General features: G+C 40.4%; 2 protein-coding genes across 2 annotated transcripts; one reads left to right on the top strand and one right to left on the bottom strand.

Annotated features, from left to right (window-relative positions):
• Positions 1-1,197: 1,197 nt before the first annotated feature.
• Positions 1,198-7,563, bottom strand: LOC147797581 (uncharacterized). Its single transcript, XM_087142201.1, has 11 exons — positions 7,422-7,563; positions 6,940-7,254; positions 6,447-6,767; positions 5,234-5,287; positions 4,853-4,972; positions 4,140-4,164; positions 3,567-3,652; positions 3,359-3,383; positions 2,603-2,694; positions 2,367-2,428; positions 1,198-1,969 (listed from the first exon to the last, which is right to left on the bottom strand). The coding sequence occupies exons 1-11, from the start codon at positions 7,498-7,500 to the stop codon at positions 1,766-1,768; spliced, it is 1,383 nt and encodes a 460-aa protein (XP_086998327.1). The 5' UTR covers positions 7,501-7,563; the 3' UTR covers positions 1,198-1,765.
• Positions 7,564-12,973: 5,410 nt separating this feature from the next.
• LOC147797580 (uncharacterized) lies at positions 12,974-18,523 on the top strand. The gene is made up of 4 exons (XM_087142453.1): positions 12,974-13,066; positions 15,198-15,392; positions 16,597-16,744; positions 17,107-18,523. Exons 1-4 carry the CDS (start codon positions 12,974-12,976, stop codon positions 17,124-17,126), a joined length of 456 nt encoding a protein of 151 aa, XP_086998579.1. The 3' UTR covers positions 17,127-18,523.
• Positions 18,524-18,990: the final 467 nt, after the last annotated feature.

The following is an 18,990-nucleotide window of genomic DNA, read 5'->3' as shown; positions in this document are numbered from 1 at the left end:
TCCCTAGTCAAAGGATTTCGACTACAGCCGAGACTCGTCACGTCTGGTGCCACCTAGCAATTTGACCAAAATCATTCATCTGATTTGTTTTTAATGTCAGACTCTTGAAACTGCCTGATGTGTTTTGAAGTATCCACAATGTATTAACTTGTCTTTCACCTTTGATGTCCACCACATGCACGGCCTAGCAATGCCGAAATTTCCCTTGGTTCTTTTTTAACACTTTTCTTTTATTTTTGTTTTGTTTTGTTAAACAGATTTTGTGTTTTACACTTAAAGGGAATGTGGCAGCAAAAACCTATTGGCTTTACGTTAGACATCTTCCATTGCGTTACAGCCTGCGTTGTTACACCTTCAATATATATGTTTCTCTAGGGAATTTCACGTCTCATAACATTATTACAAACAGCTCGAGCTCCTTTCTCCAAGGAAGCTGTAATTGCACAACTAACTCCAAGTCAAAGGCACCAGGAAACTGACTTGTCTGTACGAGCGTACATCATTTCTGCAAATGAGGGCCGGGCTGTACAGTTACATCAGCGTCCAGTGACGACAGCTCGTATTGTTTCTTTCTTGTATGGTGTTCCATAGACGACAAATTGCGTTGAGACCCTGCGACAGGTCTGTCGCGTCATGGCATCGCCTCCTTTCTCATTACTTGTAAGCTGTATTGTGTCGTGCCGTCGACCCGTAAGGTCTTGCCCTTCAGCCATTGCTTGTTGCGTCACGGGAATCGTGCTCTCGCTGTCGCCTCATTACTGGTGGAAATAAGGACGCCTTAAGCAACGGAGCTAAGTTCCATACTAACAGATACCATCACATGATCATATCTTACAGGCCCTATGCACGCACATTATATTTCTCAGGACTTGTGTCATACGCCCTCTTTTGGCCGTGATAATCACCAGTCATTTTCAGAAACTGTAACGCACAGCTGCACGATACGACGCACAACGACACGAAAAAAAAGCGTTGTGACTGATTTTATTTTTCACAAAGGAGCGCTGTTTGTTGGTCTTTCAACTCACATTTCAATCTTTGTTGCTAGTCTCTTTTGTCCGTCAAAGGTTTTTTTAAGGTTAGAACTAGAAAGTGGCTACCAACCAGTATCTCTTTCCCAAAGTGTGAGCTTAATTTGAACTATTGAAAGCAGACATTGCCCTACATATGCAGCTATAAATTTCAATACGCTTCAATCTTGTATATTGCAACGGCTCGATTACATTTCTGTTTCTCCTTATCGAGACGTAAAGTCCTACGAGAGTTATTTACTTAGACAAATAGGCATTCACGATCAGTGCTTCGTACATAGGCCTTAGTTCATGTCGTGCACGGTCAGTTTTTATTAAGTATTTTCCGCCTCTGAAGGCACTAGGGCAAGTATTCGTCACGTTTGATTTTTGTACATATCGCAACGAATTTCTTTTATTTAATCACAATATACTGAATAAAAACATCTCGTAATTTGGACATTTTCTGGTCAATATAGAATATATGATATATACTCGATATAGTTTTGCCATGTAAACGAAAACTCTAAATTTCTAAGCATCGTTTACCATTGGAAGGGACTCAACTTCTTGTCACTGTCTCAACTTCATAGAAGCAATCTCTGCGCATTTGTGAGCTTATCGAAGATAAGGGTTCATATTTGTTGTGCTTGATACCTTTTGGAGATTTGCTTATACGCAAGACTGGAATTAAGTCTGCTATCCCCACGAAAGAGAAGGAGGCGTTTATCACAGAATGATCAGACAGGAGCATTCTACTTTTCGCCCTCTCCCTCTGGCCCGTCGATCTTGTGCCCATTCTCCCCTAGATAGGTGGAATATTCTCTAATATGGATCAACTGCGACGGTACCAGGTACTGGTCGATGTCTTCGTAGTGTGCGGGAGGCTGGTAGCGAATGGCCGGGATTTCAGGTTGGTGTGGCCTGGTGTTTTGGATGTCTGGATCAACAAGGATTTCCTAAAAGTGCACAAGTTTTAGAAATGATCAGAGGATTCGATACAACACGAGAAGCCCGATACTGATACCTATGACAAACAATTTGAATCACTGTGACGCAGTAGCCTACTTAGAGGATATCGGTCTTGGAAAATCTCAAGACTCGCTTGTGAGTCCCTGTTTTTGTTATGAATAATATCGAGTCTATATATAGAATCATGTTAGTAGGCTATAAGATGAATGCATAACTGTTTTGGACGTTCCAGTAAATAATACCATTAGAAACTCCATTGACCTTTAAATGAAATGAACTTCCACAGTGTGATTTATGAAACTCCGGGATGCATTTTCGAAATTTAAAGAAAAACACAAGTCTAAGTTTACGTATATCAAAATTTGACCAAAGTCGTGAGCTTACTGTGTGAGGCTTCTGACTGCTAGTAGTGGGTATACAAGCTGCAGTTTCCACGACCCTGAAATCTGATTTGACAAAGCAGGAAAAACTGTAACAGCTCCAAAATGACCAAACGTTCACGCTCAATCCCCCCATTGATGACCTTATCCGTACTTCTGCCATTAGTTCAAAACAGCATGCTCGTTTATACAGCGTGTTAACACGACCGCTATTTACAAACAAGAATGTTACAAGTTTACCTGGTGATCCTATGGTTGTTTGATAATGGGCTGAACTCACTGGGACAATGAGACTGTCGGTACTAATCCGTCTGAACCGCACCTCGACAGGCCTAAATGGCATGCATAGGGGAAAGATATTTCAATTGGATTTTTTGTCCTTCATCAATACGGCTTTTTCAGAACATTGCTGTAGAAATATATTTTTTATTAATTTGGTTTTTTTAACATTGTGACCGAAAACTCTCAATCAGGCTAAATACAAAAATTCCGATAACCCCTGTAACGTAATACAGTGATTTTCCTATACTTTACACCGATCAGCAAAGTTATTTATAAGCCGTATTGGTACAAAACGTTTTAATAGTTATAGGCAATTTATGTTATACTTATTGATTTTGTAGTATCAATTGAAGATACATGTCTTACCTTGCATCTAATATAAGGTGCAACCTGGGCTTTTAAGTGTATGCCACTATTAGTTCATGTATTATCTGCATGCAAAGGTTCACTCACATGAACATAACTGTTATTAGTTTCTACACAAATGGCAGTATCAAAAAGTGAAAGCGCTGACGTTTTGTTCTTTAAAACTGCTGCTCCTTAAAATGGAATTGTAAGTGAGACTAAAAGCGCTTCCCCAGTGCAAACACAATGGACAGCTTTAACATAAATAAATAATGGTCCCATTACATGTATGCTATACCTTTGTGCTTTGCCCATGACCATTGTGAAATCAGGAAAGCGTAAGTTGACATTTAGTTTTTTGTTACTTACCGGTTTGTATTTCTCAAAGTGTCATCTGTAAATCAAAACAAGGAAGACGATATTTGTTTAACCATGCTACCACTTGTACTGCATTCTTTCAAATATAAAATTTATTACCGACTGCTTGAAGTTTACGCATGACTCATTGCGGTAACCCTCTCCCGAAATAAAATCCTTCTTTAATTTGCAAATCTATAAATGAGCAACTTTAGCATACCTGATGCTCCCACGACTGTGTTCAAGGCAGGACTCACAGGGACTGTGGGCCTGGGGGATTCGGTCCTCCTGAAGCGTACAACGGGCCTGAAATAAAAACCGGTAGTAACCAATAACAAGATGAAAATTCAGGAACAAGTCAAACATGGAGAGCGAACAACTGGGTACTTTATCGCCTTGGTTTTTCAACCGTGGGGGCTGGGGTAGATACTCTTTACCTCTGCTTACACTTTAAAACTATGCTGTCCATTTCAAAACAATCTTACTCTTACCTCACAAACTGTGTTTATAAGAAGCCAAATATTATGTGTCCAGTTCCTACCAGCATCAAGGCTTAATTGCTAAACCCTGTATCAATCAGTAGGCCTACGCTAAACATGCTCAGTGTTTGAAGACGTCTGGTTACAAGGTAATAGGAAGACACTGAGAGCCTTATTTGAAGCGTGTTCCGCAGCAAATATCTAAATAGTGTAAGTAGAAACTTAATGCACAAATAAAGGCCTGTCAATGTAGGAAAGCGCTATTTGCGTTTGGTTTTGTGTATTTGTTTTGTATATTTTCTCAATGTACTTACTCGTTTGCTTCAGTGAGAGTGTCAGCTGCAAATAGAAAGAAAGGTAGATATAAGTAGACCAATTTCTATATAGGCTAAGCCTGTGTTATAATTCCTGTCAAATGCTTTTATTTTTATATACAATTAATTCAGGTAATGTGTAATAAAATACTTCTCTTTATTATTTTAGTTTCGTTTTGTTTTGGTTTATTAAAGTTGAAGCACTCGCATTGGGTAGAGATGTTTTCTCTTTTAAAAAGTAAACATTAGTCACTTAAAGGTTGCAGATTTTCCAGTGCTGGTCTTAAGCTTCCTTTTTTTCCTCTGCATAATCTCTTCCCGCTCCATTGTTTCCCCTTTTAGTTGCCTTTCCTTCTATGATGAATATTCATTCGGAAAACCGACTCGGAGGAATGATTTCATGTGTTTGTGATTAATTGTTAAGCACACGCATTACTCGCGCAAAGGAACCCTGGCAACCTGGAAAACTATGTTTATTAACACCATCCAGTGAAAGAAAAAAAAATCGTTTTAAATTTAATTAATCGGAAACTATAGCTCTTTGGGGTTGAGGAGAAACAGCAGCCGGAGCAAACACTGGGGGAGTTTAGAATTAGCATATGTACATAAAAGTAAGAATCCACTATCCGCATGGTAAACACAAAGGCAGCAAAAAGGCAGCAATATCAACAACTGGGTTATCGGTAATTGTGGATTTGATGATAACGACTTACGTTTTCGTTTCTTCCAGAAGACTATCCCTATAATTACTGCCAGGAGAAGTAAAGCCGTGACACCGATGGCTATGGAGATTAGTGTTGACTTAGCCTGTCCTGTGGGCTCTTGGAAAGTAGCTGGGAAAACAAAGTGTTGTTTTAAATAGAACACAGGTCAAAATGAAAGAGAAATTAAGAGTGCATACTCACAAAAGCAAACAAGGAAATAAAAGCATTGTACCAAACAAAAATACTGACTTATTAACTATGATCAACTCCTGTTTGGTCAAATACAAACTAATCTGATCAAAGCAAAAACATAAGAAATAAGTCATCCCAACATCTGTCCCTTTAATAAAGGGGAAAAAACACTCAGTTATTACAGCCCCAAAGACTTACTGGCTGTGTGCACGGTTGACGTGGAATCGGTGTCGATGTGTTGTGGAGGCTCAACTGTTAAAAAATAAATTCTCGATATTCTCGATTTTACGATAAACACCCAAGGCAAATTTAATTTTAACGGTGACAAAGAAAAAGAAATCTTAAAATCGTTGGTAATATGCAACAAATCCAAAAAAAGTATAAAGAAAAAAAACGAAGCATATTTAAGTTATTTCAAAATCTGTCAAATTATAACAAAATAAATGTAATGTAAAGGTCTGTTTTTAGATCCGAAGAAGAAATAAAAACCCAAACAGACACAAAATCTCTAAATAAACACCTGATGAAATAAAGACGGATTTCCCATCTAAATGCAAGGTTTCAACCTTGCCGGTAATAGAGTACACTGTGCGTTTTATAACTGAACACTTACTTGCATGAAATATCGGTTTTTAAAATAATGGTGAATGACAAGGACGTATGCTGCTTGCGTAAACTCAGAGTATTTTGTCAACGTATTAATTTATAGGCCTTAATCTGCAGCATATTTAGTTATTTTGCGCATACTATTGGCATTCATTTTGGTTGAAATCATAAACTTAATTACTACAGTCAAGGAATATAGGAAGAGCCACCAACATAGGGCTGGAAAGCTCAGTTGGTAGAGCATCGGCACGGTGTTCTGGAGGTCGCAGGTTCAAATCCCACTCCAATTAAATTCTTTGTTCATGTTTCTAATCGTTGGTAAGTACCTACTTAGTTTTGCTGTATAGTTTGTTTCATGATTTATGTTCAAAAAGCCGCATCTTCTCTTTTCACTACTTTCCATGTTGTATCGTGTAATTGGGGCGTGATCCCTGGCTATATGGTGCTTCAGGTTAAATGGCTTCTGGCTAGCACCTCCGAACGGAGGTATTGGCAAACGGGAAGAGCCTTTCACATAGCTGGATAGCTCGGTTAGTAGAGCACGGGTACGGCGTTTCAGATGTCGCAGGCTCAAGTTCTGTTCCAGTCAGTTTCTTTGTTTATCTGTACAACTTTATTCAATTTAGATTAGGGTTAGAATGTACTTCATTTGTGCATCGGGCAAACAAAAACTGCCAGAATGGCAGGTAATGCCCGATGAGAATCGTCTTCGTGCAAGAATTTGCAAGAAAGGGCACAACACTTGCAAAGGAAAGTACATGTTTATAAGGAGAACTAACGCTGAATAAAATCGAAGAAAACTTACCTGCGCCTTGTTGGCCAATCAGGCGAATCGTGAAAGACGCATTCTTTTTTAGCCCTATTGCCGTACAAGTGAAATCCAAATGCTGTCCTTTCTGAATAGACGACACGACAAGCGCACTGCTTGTGTTGTACAAGTTCGCCCCAATAACACTTGTTGTCTCACTGGTGTCCTTTCCATCAAAGCTCCAGATGATCTGTGCAGGTGGTTTGGTATCAGTGGCAAGGCAGGTAAAGTTGTGAGTGGTGCCTGTCGGGATGAACACATCGCCTCTCAGAAAGTCCTTCGATGAACTGTTCAAGATGTATACAGCGTCGGGGTCAACTGTAGAGAATAACAATGATGCTGGCATAAATATTAATTTCAAAGTTCATGTCTGTACAAAATACTAGGCAATGTGTTTATAACTTTCGATCTTACTGTAGATTCCAGTGAACACTTCAAAACTAATGGAATGTTCAACGGACTTTATCGTTAGTGTGTTGCATTTGCTTACCATTGACGGTCAAAAAGATATGGCTGGACTGTGTGATGTAGGACTCGCTGACCTGACAAGAGTAATTTCCCTCATCGGCAAAATCAAGATGCCGTATGGTGAGATTGCAGCTCTTCCAGTCATGATGAAACTCATACTTTTGGGAATCCTCAGCTCCGTAAGTCTTGCAAGAATCGTTTGAAATTCCGTCATGGAGCCACTTAAATTTGAGTCTTGGAAAGGCTTTTGGAACACTGTTTACTAAACACTTCAGGGTAGTGTCACCCCATCTGACCCCAACATCCTCCGATAATCCTGTCTCGATGACCAAAATCCCTATAAAAAAGAAATGATACTGATTCACACGATCACCGTGATCGCCCAAGCACAATCTTTCAGTGGAAATACAAGATAGGAGGACGGAAAGCGGTTTTACGTTTCTATCATTACCAGTTATCTCAGTCTTTACAAAATCTCTAGTTACTTATTTCACGAACACTTACTCTTTCGCACGATTACTTCAACAGTGTTTTTGTCATATCTAGATTCGAACACTCTGCAGGTGAACGTCGTCCCATTCATCGAGAGGGGGACATTTGGTATTACCAAGGCCCATGTCTGATTGTCAATAGTCCCTGACAAGTTTGTGACTTGATTGGAGCACGAAGCAATTACTGAATCACCCACAATCCAGTCAGCATCAGGTCCATCAGATGTGCAAACATTGCTATGTTTAGCAGCAGCTCTGCACTCAATCACGGCCCCGTCTCCCTCCAGGACTTCAAGAATCGAGAACTTTGCTTTACCAAAAAAGGAAAGGAAAAACCAGTTTTCATATCTGAACTGTTGCTGTATTACTTTAAATGTTTTTACAGTCACACTTCAGTTTCTTTTACAAATCTTCTAAAACTTAATTCAGTGTAACTTTATGTTTGTAAGTCTGTTGTTTGGAAAGGTGCCAAGTGTTCCTCAATATATCAGCGATCAATCACGAATTATTTTACTAAATGAAGTGACTCACAGGATATCGAATACGGTTGGGTAACTAATTCAAATTTATATTGCTTTAGTCGGCACCAATATCATTTTTTTTAAATATAATTCTTCAGTGTTTCCTTTAGCGAACCAGACGATTGAATTGTTTGCCCGTGTGACTTTTTTCGTTTCTGGCACGAGGACGGTTATTTCAGTTTATGTCTTACCAGGTAGTTTTTGCAAATGGAATAGGGAATTCTGGGTAGTAGATCACTTCGGACTGGACAATTCGGAGAACTAAGTAAAGATGCGAGGGTTCACAGGATTTTGTTTTTTGAAGACATCCTCTCGATGAAGTCGATTTCAGTTATCTAACTTCCTTTCTTTCTGCTGTACTGCGACACTTAATTGGTCATGTGAAAGTAAATTGAGGAATCCCAATAAAGCTACAACCTAATGACATCACGCTTTGTTTGCATGTGTGCTTTTCTATAGGGGCTCGATTGATCGTGTTTCACCCTACTAAAGCTGGAAAGCGCGCTTGTAAATAAGTATAAATACATTGCTACAGGTCGAGTTATTTCAACACAATGTACCCTGTGGCAAGGTCAACTTTGTGCAATAATATGGTAATGCCTGGGCTTTAATCATGATGACGCGGGCCTGAAATTAGTCATAGTAGTTACCACTGATCACGGCAAGTGACGTCGACATTTGCGTTTCCACGGCGTCTTCGTCGACTACTCGACATGTCAACCTTGTCCCATTCATAGACCTCCGGACGTTCAATATTGTCAATTCACCGCTGGTATCATCAAATCGGAAACCTTCAAGGACTTCTGCTGGCCTGCACGAAGCTATTGTGGAACCATTCCATAGCCAACTAAAGCTGGTCCCAGCTTGACATGGTGAAACCGGCTTTTTGAAATGTGTGTCTTTCACCTGACACTGCACTGTCGTGTCTGCTCCTTCTTCAGATTGAATCAGCGGGGGCATTTTAACTATATGCAATCCTGCAGTGAAAACGATAATAGATTTACCTAACGTACACACTTAAAACAGAACGAAGGGATCACTGGTTTCAATTGCTTATGTATGCGTTCAAAACGCCAAGCCTTGCTAATGTGCCTGACTCGTGGACTTTACATCTCAGGTATTTTAACCCCTTTAATCGATTAACATGGAATAGTGTATTGCTTCAAAAAGAACGTCGCCCCGTTAGGTTTTATTTTTGGCATATTTTCAATTTAAGGTGGTTCCTGAATCCATGTACAGAGAGGTTGTTTCGTAAAACTGCTAACTGCACAATGTTAAATAATCATCTCTGTTCTGCGTGAGGAAACAACGTGGCCAAAAACAATTTCTTTTAAATTTCTGGCTTGGCTTAGATTTTGCTTAACTGGCCACATTCGGCTATCGGGTTCCTACAACTTTAGACATGAAGAGATGAGTTAATTGCCTTCCAAAGGCATAGCTTGAGCAATAAACGGGAGAACCGTTGACAACTTTCGTTTTGTCGTTTACACAACAAATTTTGAATAGTGGGGAATGCATACAAATGTACGACTTACAATTTGACATTTGTCAGGCCTCATGACAAAAGCGTGTTACTACGTGTTGCCTCCTAGTTCCAAGGTCGATGTCAGCGTATGCGTTTGAAGTAAAGAGGCATAACTTGTTACATTTTTGTCTAGTTTTTTCATTATGATGCATTTATCGATGGTTCTGTGTTGATCAGGAAATACTCAATTTAACAGGACTGGATAACAAGTTTAAAGATAGATTAAAGATATAGGGCTTGACAATTACCTCCTATTATATGTGAAATTCTCCTGTTTATGCAAAATGAAGTATTACAGAACAAATGTTTAAAGTAATGAATTAAAAATGTACCCCTTCCAATTAAGGTCCTTGGTAGAAAATATTACGTCAGCACACAAAGGTCTTTTTAGATATAAACACACAGTAAATTTGAAACAAAAAGAAATTAAGATATCACAGACCCTCAGACGGCAAAATAACCCACTTTCTTTGCAAGAGTCCCATCGAAATAAAAAAAATAAGGGAAGTAGAAGGAGAAGATAACGGTATTGCCAACACCCATGGTACTTCAGATAACAAACGAATCAGACAATCAAAAATTAACTTAGTTCACACCTATTTTTGAATTCCTGTATCTAATCTTACCTCCAAACCCGTGAATCACAACAACCAAATATGCAGTGAAGAAAAGCACGTAAAGGCGGTCCATGTTGGAAGAGACGAGTGGGAAAGACCTTTGGAACAAACAGACTTTAATCCACCAAACTGGGTCGTGCCACAGAAAGAGTCTATTGATAAAGGTTTCTGGTAATAAATTCAAAGCGATCATCCCCTAACCTCTAAATAATGAAAGTAAAAATGAAACTAAGACTTTCCGAGATGAAGTGGCAGATCCTGTCACCTTGTTGCCAGACTCAAACACAAGTTAATGAGGCGGGCATCTAAAGGTCTGATACATAGCGCCCTCAAGGCCCAGAGAAGGTGCATTCCAAATAAAGTCTGGTTCCCAGGTCAAAAGATTTCGACTACAGCCATGACTCAACACGTCCAGTGCTGCCTAATCACATGACCAAAATAATTCATCCGATTTGTTTTTAATATCAGATCACTGAAACTGCCTGATATATTTTGAAGTATCCACAATGTATTAACTTGTCTTTCATATTTGATGTCCCCCACATGCCCAGCTTAGCAATGCCGAAATTTCCCTTGGTTCTTTTTTAACACTTTTCTTTTTGTTTTTTTGTTTTGTTTTGGTAAAGAGATTCTGTGTTTTACACTTAAAGGGAATGTGGCAGCGACAACCTATTGTCTTTACGTTAGACATCTTCCATTTATATTTTTCTCTAGGGAATTTCAGGTCTCACAACACTGTTACAAACACCTCCTTTCTCCGAGGGAGCTGTAATTGCAAAAACAACACGAGTCAAAAGCACCAGGAAACTGACTTGTCTGTACGAGCATACATCATTTCTGCCAACGAGGGCCGGGCTGTACAGTTACATCAGCGTCCAGTGACGACAGCTCGTATTGTTTCTTTCTTGTATGGTGTTCTATAGACGACAAAATGCGTTGAGACGCTGCGACAGGTCTGTCGCATGGTGGCATCGCCTGCTTTCAAATTACTTTTGTGTTGTGTTGCGTCGTGCCGTCGCGTCGTACCATCTCGTCACGACATTCCGTCGTGCTGTCGACCCGTCGCGTCGTGCCCTTCAGCCGTTGCGTCGTGCTGTCGACCCGTTGCGTCACGGGCATTGTGCTCTCGCCGTCGCCTCATTACAGGTGTAAAAAGGGGCGCACTAAGCGACAGAGCTAAGTTCCATACAAAGAGATACCATCATATGATCACATCTTGCAGGCCCTATGCACGCATTTTTTTCCAGGACCTGTGTCATACGCCCTCTTTTGGCCGTGATGATCACCAACCATTTTTTAGAAGCTGTAAGGCACAACTGAACGATGCAATGGACGACGACGGCAGTACGCTCCGGTCTAACCCACATTATACATATCCATACAATGAGAGGCGACGTGACGGTGCCACGTCACGACGTGACAACGGCACAATAGGAAGGGAAGACGCACCGGCACGACGCGACAGCATCAAACACGGCGTAAGTAATGAAAAAGAAGGCGACCGGCCAACGCGACGGCACGACGAAACAGCATTTTGTTGGCTATAGAACACTATATTCTGGCGTTGTAAGATCCACTGTATTGCCTGTTAAAACCTCTGCAGATTTGACTTAATCTGTCTTGCATACAAAATATCTTATGTGACGTGTGACGGGGACAGAGCAACTGGAAGAGTCCTAAGTTTATGGGTTGTGACATGGAGGTAGCGGATAGCAGGAAAGCAGATGGCCACTAATAGACCACCCTGATAAAATATTCACTCTGCTCACTCGGAAGCAGGAGGTGGGAAAACATTTTTGTTAAAAAATGTTCAAGCAGCTTTTTTGCTATTTAATTGAGAATCAGAAAACATAATGTCAATTTTTGAACCGTCAGTGCAGGGTGACAAAAAAAAAATCAGATTTTCATGTAGCAGGAAAGCTATAGAATATCAAACTATATTTCAGCTAAACGCTTTTTTAAATTGCTCTTCGAGTTTTCATTTTTTTCTCTGAAAACCAACTATAACGTTATAATTTTTTAGTTTCGGTACACAAAAAAGATCTTCACACACACACAAAAAGAATTCGAAATAGTCTAAGAGCTAGCTACGTAACAAACCCTTTTCACCCAGACATTTTAACCCTTTAAAGTTAATTAGGTTGTCCGTGTCATTCAAAAAGTTGGTCAGCCTCCCCCCCCTGATGTTGGACCTTGACCTTGGACTCCTTGAAAACCCCTCTCAGACGGTTTATTTCACCCTATCTCATTCATGGACCAAACTTTGTCAAAACAAATTGTCTTATTGTCTCCTCTTTACTGATGTTGCCTTTGGCGGCTGCCCGAGGCGCCCTTACATGCCATCGGCTCACCTGAGTTTATATGTATTCATTGTTCCTCGCTTAATGTCTTCATTGTACAGCGCATTTGAACATATCTATAAGAAATTTGCATTTTTTTTAAAAATGAATAAATTATTATTATTATTATTAAACGTAAGACACAAACGTTCTGGAGAAGTTTCTATCCAAACGCAGTAAAGGCACTGAACGGGATGGAGTGATTTAAAGTGGTGGGCTGTTGTTTGTCATGATTCCTCATTTTATTTATTTACATATTATTATTTGTCAGTTTTATATCGGTACTTTTAAAGGAAAGAATATCTGTATAACTTTCTATGGTGAATTGTCATGTTGTGAAACTTGAATTCGTTTTTGTTTGTGTATATAGGATTTTTGTGTGGCACTTATTTTTGATAGATATTGTAAAAACAAATTTTGGTTAAAAAAATTAATATTTTTGATATGCGTTTTTATACATGTATTTGTAGCAAGAGAGCCATTACAATCTCTATTGTGTATACACTATGCGCAAAGAGCAATAAATCAAACATTATAATAACATCTTAAAGTTCAAAAACGCCATGGTCGAAACACACATGAAGCTGGATAAGATCTGGCAGACCTTTACAGCACTGCACGAGATAGTCTCAGAGATAGAGGAACATCTAACCAAAGTAAGACAAACCATGATCTGAAGGCCACTCTGATAATGACTCACAGACGGCTTTTATCCACAAACTCGCTGATGACAACTAAAAACTAATTGAGAAATTGGAAAACAATTATTATATAATTACCCGTGGGATTGAAGAGGGATCTGAGGGAAACTAGTCCTGTAAAGAGTTTGTCTGTAGTTTCCCTGCACACAACATGAAACTCGAAGGAGGTGACGGAATTGAAGTTGAGCGGGCGGTTTGCCCTGGATGCTGGCCAAACTTAACGGGCACAAATACCCACAGCCGACCCGTCCCACTCATTGTCAACTGTTCTATGGCTCAAACATCTTTATCTCAGACGATGTGGCAAAATTTGGGGTTAAATGGGTTAGGATGAGCTGGGGGTAGAATGGAGATCTGAGCAGATCCTACTGAAGCATCCCATTTTGATGGCACTGCGTGATCATGTCTGGGCTGCAGCTCAAGCTTGTCATTTTGCCACGTTAGAAAGAATATAATTTGTCTGGTTACGATCTGGCTGCATCCCTGGAACCCCTATCACTCAGTCGTTCCGTAGCATCTTTGTTCTTATTCTACAAATTCTACACGGAAAGTGGTCCAATGGCATTTCTGCCTTAACTCTACCAAATTATCCCATTGGTCGCACTGCATGTTTTTTTTTTTACCTGACTTCATCCATATATAGTTAATGTCCCAAAACCCAATACTGCTAGGTACTCATCCAGTTTCTCCCTACGTACTGCCTCGCTTTGGAACTACCTGCATCTTGTTTCCCTGTTCCTTAAAACCTGTCTCATAAGTTCAAACGAAACAAGAGTTAACATTCTTCCCTTTCATTGTCTTATGCTCTTAATTAAAATTAACTTTGCTACTTAGCCCTCAACTTCATTGGCCTCTTGGGGCCTTGTGTTTAGCGAATTCGATTTAAAAGCATCAGAGGAGATGAGCGTTTTGCTGCCTTAACGTATCTTCCCTTGACCTTTCCAGCCTCTTTAACCTACAAACGGTAGGCCTACACAAGCGCACTTTCGAGTCATTCCACCTGGGGGAAGCTGACCCAAGCAGATAGACAATCACAGACATCTCTTCATTTCCTCAGCTCAGTAGCTGTTGCTAATTATTATGTTTATCCCCGCATGAACACGACCAGAGAACTGAACTTAGGGACAGGTGGACAGTCGCATTCTAACTTTGTCGATTGGCCTGAGCAGCCGTTTATTAAACTTGACACAGTTCAGGTTGTTCCCACCCGAAGCTGGTGACGCAGAACTGTAAATATCTTACATCGCGTTCAGGCAAAGTATAGCTATTCAGCAAAAACTACAGAGATTGTTCCCGCCCAGACGCGGAACAGCAAATAATATCAGCAAAATGTATAAAGATATCAGCAACCTCTGAAAAAGCAATTATCAGTATTTATTTTCGCCCAAAGCAGATGGGGCAGTGTGAAGAAGTGACAAGGTTCACTTGGAAAGATAGGCGTGGCTCAAAAGGGTTAACACAACAACTCTATTGCAGCGATTAAACTGATGAGCAGGATGGTTTAATGAAGAAACTGTCTGTTTATTATACCCAGATAATTAGAAACAGGGGGTAGTAACTTGCAATTGGCCAGGATACCGTAACAATCTTGGGGAAACTGTGCTTTGTGAACGGAATAGTGGAGCTGAAACCAGTGATGACGTCTTGGAAATATATGGAACAGGAAACCGTGGTGACAGGGGAATAAACAGAAATAAATACTAATAAATTAGGTGGAATGCACGTACACGTGCCCACTAGACGACAACGTAATTGTACATGTAACGTTGCAACAATTGTCCCCGATTAAGGCTAAGGTTTGTACTCTAAACTCTATTTTACATAATAACGCAAGAATCACTATATGATGTAATACTATAAACACTAAAGAACATATGGCTGTACTTACAATTGTCAGTAACGCACGGTAAGGGCAAATGTGGAGGTATTTTGATTGGATATGAGCTTTGTAAACCTGACTTTAGAACGGAATGTACGGTGCGAGAATGAGTAAACTACTGTAACGAAACATTGGCCTAGTGCCAGTCTTGGGCTGGTACCCGGCGAGGTGGCTCCGCGCCGCTGCAGCCAGTGCGTGTGTTGCTAGCGGTATATAAGGCAGCCCTCGCTTCACGTCGCCCTCTTTTTCTGCACGTCGCTCTTTTCCTGCACGTCGCGCTCTGCATGTTGCACGTTAGTCTTGGTACACACGCGAGCTAGCTTTCACAAACTCGCACTCCTGGGTCACTTTAGAGTAATCGGCCGGACCGAGGACCCCGCGGCAACCGGAGCTACCAGACAGGTACGCAGCCGAGTTTGTGAGTGGAATAACAAGTTTTGAATGAGTTCCAGGAGACGCCTAGATAGGAGTGAATAAATCAGAGTGCACACATAGAGTGAGAAAGTGTGGGTGACTGCGGATTTCATGCGGTGCCTTGGGGGTATATTTCTCCCAAACGGAGATACGTCCCGGGTTTTCCCGATAACCGCTCGTCGGGAGGGCCTAATCCTGAGCATCTGTCCGACGGCACACCACTGGCGAGTGTGAGGGTCGGCGGCACGCTACACTACTGAGGGCGCCCTACCAACTATTGCGCGGTCAGTGGACAGTGAGGGACTTTCTTACAGGCACTAAATATTTTTTTGGAATGTACCTGCACGGTACAAAGCCTTCGATATGCAAATTCAAACAGCAATTGCAAATGACAGAATGCAAAATTACCCAATATCCATGAACAAATTAACAAGGATTTACTCCAGTATACAATATCTTGTGGGCCAACCATCAAACGCATTGATCGGACAGAAATCATCCATGAAGTGTGGCCCGACGTGGGCCTACACTGCCTTGCTGGAATATCGGTCAGCTATTGAGCATTTTCAAAACCACTAACAACTATTTACGTCAATCGACAGAAATTGGTGAGTACGAACTGGCTTTTCTAAATTTGGCCCCTCCCCCGAAAAACGAAGGGGTCAGGCGTTTCCTTTCGACACATTCCCCAAAGCGTCGTAAATAATAATACTATGACCTAAAAACAGAGGCCAGTTTTGCGGTCCCTACATGAAATTCGCGCCAAACGAGCTTGTTGCTGAGTGAAGTCAGCAACAGGACCGCCGCCAAATAGACTTCAGGTGGTGGTATTGAGGGGAGATGTAACGGGAAAATAATATGGCGCCAGGGATTGTTAAAAGTTGTCGAGAAAGAACGAGGAGCTATCATCAGTCAAATGAAATTCGTCCGCACGATATAACGCCGCGGACGACCACTGGATCTGAGGGTGTCAAATATCACCCCCGCAAGCGTTTCTAAATAATGAATGAACGTACGCGTTCAGCGAACGTCGCGTACTCTCGAGGGAACTCTGCTTCAGGGCATGACGATAAGTTTTGCTGGGCAGTAACTCGGAATAAAAAGTAAATGATAGTGTGCAGCAGTGCTTCCCTGGTCAAATTGATGCACTGCCGTGCTACGATACTCAGTAAATGCTTGTGTACAACCGCAGGTCGTAGGCACCAATCTGCAGGATGACAACGCCAGGAAGGATCGGAACTACCGACCACGCTTCCAACAGGAAATCAGGGAACTGGAACGTCAGGAGTCCTCGGTTTCCCATCCAGTGGATATGGGCCAGCCGATTAACCCTTCCCTGCGTATGTGTTTTTAAAATTCCATTAAGTCTTTATACGGGGAGTGCGGTGACGCCAGTCTCATAATCCTGTTATTATTATTATTATTTTGAGCATGAATTTTCTTCTAAATGGTTGTAAGTTCTATGTATTGGGGTAGAATTACCATGGGACGTGCCTTCTGGAGACCGAAAAGCCTCTCAGAGTCCAGGCAGCCTTCAGAAGGTCGTTTATGGGTCACAGGCAAGGCCTGAGCAAGCCAAGCACCAGCTGATGTAAAAAAAACCAAACAAACACACAAATATCAACATCTTATAATTTTTATTTTACTTGGAAAAGATTGATATGAAAATTTTAAAAAGGTCTTTTAATTTAATTATAAACAGACATTCCCAATCGTGCGTGATCTTATCAACCATTACTCCAATCTTCCTATTGGTGCTGCTACTGTGGACGCTGTATTCCTTGTCTAACATCACAACACAGACGAGCCGTGTCCCTTCAAATGTTACTGAGTGAGTTTTTTCATAGCCATCCCAACTCAATATAATTATGACCTAAGCGAAGGTGGTGGAAGCAACAGCAATGACTCAAAGTCTAACAAATGATGAACCCATATGAATGTTTTATGCAAACATTAGAAGTTTCGAAAAATTTTAATGGTCTTTTCGTGAACTTGGAAGAATTTGACCACAAACGTCTCATCATAGGATTAACTGAAATTTGGCTGAATCATGAACCAGACTTTTTGTAAAATCTCTCTGGATATAAAACTGAGTTTAGAAATCGGCAAAACCAAAAGGGAAGTAGTGTAAGGTACATCAAAGACTCCTTCATAAACAACTTACGTCATGATGTAGATATGCAATCTGGTTTAATGAAACACTTTTTATTATGAATTAAGACAAAAACACGTACAAAGAGATCATAGTTGGATTGATTTACAGACCAACCGGGTTAAATCTAACTTCCTTTTTACAGAATATTTGCCCGTAATTCTTTGGAAGATTGCATCTAAGGAATTGCTTGGTAACTGCAACTTAAACGTTCTGAATTATGAAACTCAAAGCCAAAGCAATGATTTCTTGAACGCTTTCCGAGCGAAAATTGACAAACCTACCAGAATAGCGAGTATTACAGTCACTCTCACAGATATTTTGACCAATAGCATTGAAACTCATTCAAATGGAATCTTGTTATCTGAATTTAGTCATCGTCTCACTATTTTTATATTTTTGCTGTATTTTACCCAAACGGAAATTATTTATTTGACAAATGCGTACCTTGTGAGAGTTAAAACATCAAGTTCTTTGCTTTATAACAGTATAGAAAGGCTTCCAAATAAAAACAGTAGAGGACATGATGGGATCGATCATCAGGTTATCAAAGATATAGCGCCATATATAATGTTCCCTAGAGTACCAGATATTTTGAAAATAGTTTAAGTTATCGCGATATGCAAAAATGGTGACCCATCTCTTATCATCACCTACCGCTCTGTTTCTATTTTGCTACGTTTCTCTACAATCCTAGAAAAAACTTGTAGCATATCGAATATACAACTTTAGAACCAATTACTCTACTCAATTTGCACTGATTGACCTTGTTGATAAAATAATGTCTACATTCCACAACTCTCTTTACACAATAGGGATATTTTTTAGAAACTTTCATAGGCTGTAATATTCCCATTAGTAAAATAGAAATAAAGATGGAGTCAGAGGAGTTGCGATTAGGAGTAGTGATAGCAAACAGTATGTACTATTTCCGAGCAACAACTCTTCAGTTGCACCAACTGATGTGGCTGCCCACAAAACTCAATATTTGGTTTATACTTTTTTTCTGATTTACGATTAGAGATATCGCTAACTCTTCCGGTATACGTTCCTCTAGTTTATTTGTGGGTGACACTAAATTGTGTTTTATAGCAGCAAAAACTCTACAACTCTAAAATTCTGGATCCAAAGAACGTCCTGTACCACTGTTCAGGAAATACAAATCCATGTCAGTCTTTGCGTTATTTAATTAAATACCAACTCGGTGTAATAATGTATAAATTGGAAACGGATAAGATGGAAAGCTTGCGGTAAGCACCATGTAATATCTCTTTTTGAGTCTGTGTGGTTCTGATAAGAACCGGAGAGGCTCAACGTTTCGGACAGTGTGCTCTGTTCGTCGTCAGGAGACTGAAGAGATGCCGACAGGGAGTGGGGCTTATATGCTGGTTGGAGGTACTGGAGTGTGACGGATCCTGCTGTGTGGCCAGGATC

The sequence above is a fragment of the Acanthaster planci genome, linkage group LG10, assembly GCF_054643075.1.
Source record: "Acanthaster planci isolate LZ-2023a linkage group LG10, COTS_SCS, whole genome shotgun sequence".
Classification (NCBI taxonomy): domain Eukaryota; kingdom Metazoa; phylum Echinodermata; class Asteroidea; order Valvatida; family Acanthasteridae; genus Acanthaster; species Acanthaster planci.
This window is presented reverse-complemented; position numbering and strand designations above follow the sequence as displayed.

Bases quoted from the DNA above. Each gene is read 5' to 3' on its own strand.
- LOC147797581 (XM_087142201.1), bottom strand. From the start codon at position 7,500: ATGAATGGGACGACGTTCACCTGCAGAGTGTTCGAATCTAGATATGAC. The intron at 5,288-6,446 runs GTAAGTTTTCTT...ATTTTTTAACAG, and splicing joins GATTGGCCAACAAGGCGCAG to TTGAGCCTCCACAACACATC. The intron at 4,165-4,852 runs GTAAGTCGTTAT...TTCTATTTGCAG, and splicing joins CTTCTGGAAGAAACGAAAAC to CTGACACTCTCACTGAAGCA.
- LOC147797580 (XM_087142453.1), top strand. From the start codon at position 12,974: ATGGTCGAAACACACATGAAGCTGGATAAGATCTGGCAGACCTTTACA. The intron at 15,393-16,596 runs GTACGCAGCCGA...GTACAACCGCAG, and splicing joins CAACCGGAGCTACCAGACAG to GTCGTAGGCACCAATCTGCA. The intron at 16,745-17,106 runs GTATGTGTTTTT...AATTATAAACAG, and splicing joins GCCGATTAACCCTTCCCTGC to ACATTCCCAATCGTGCGTGA.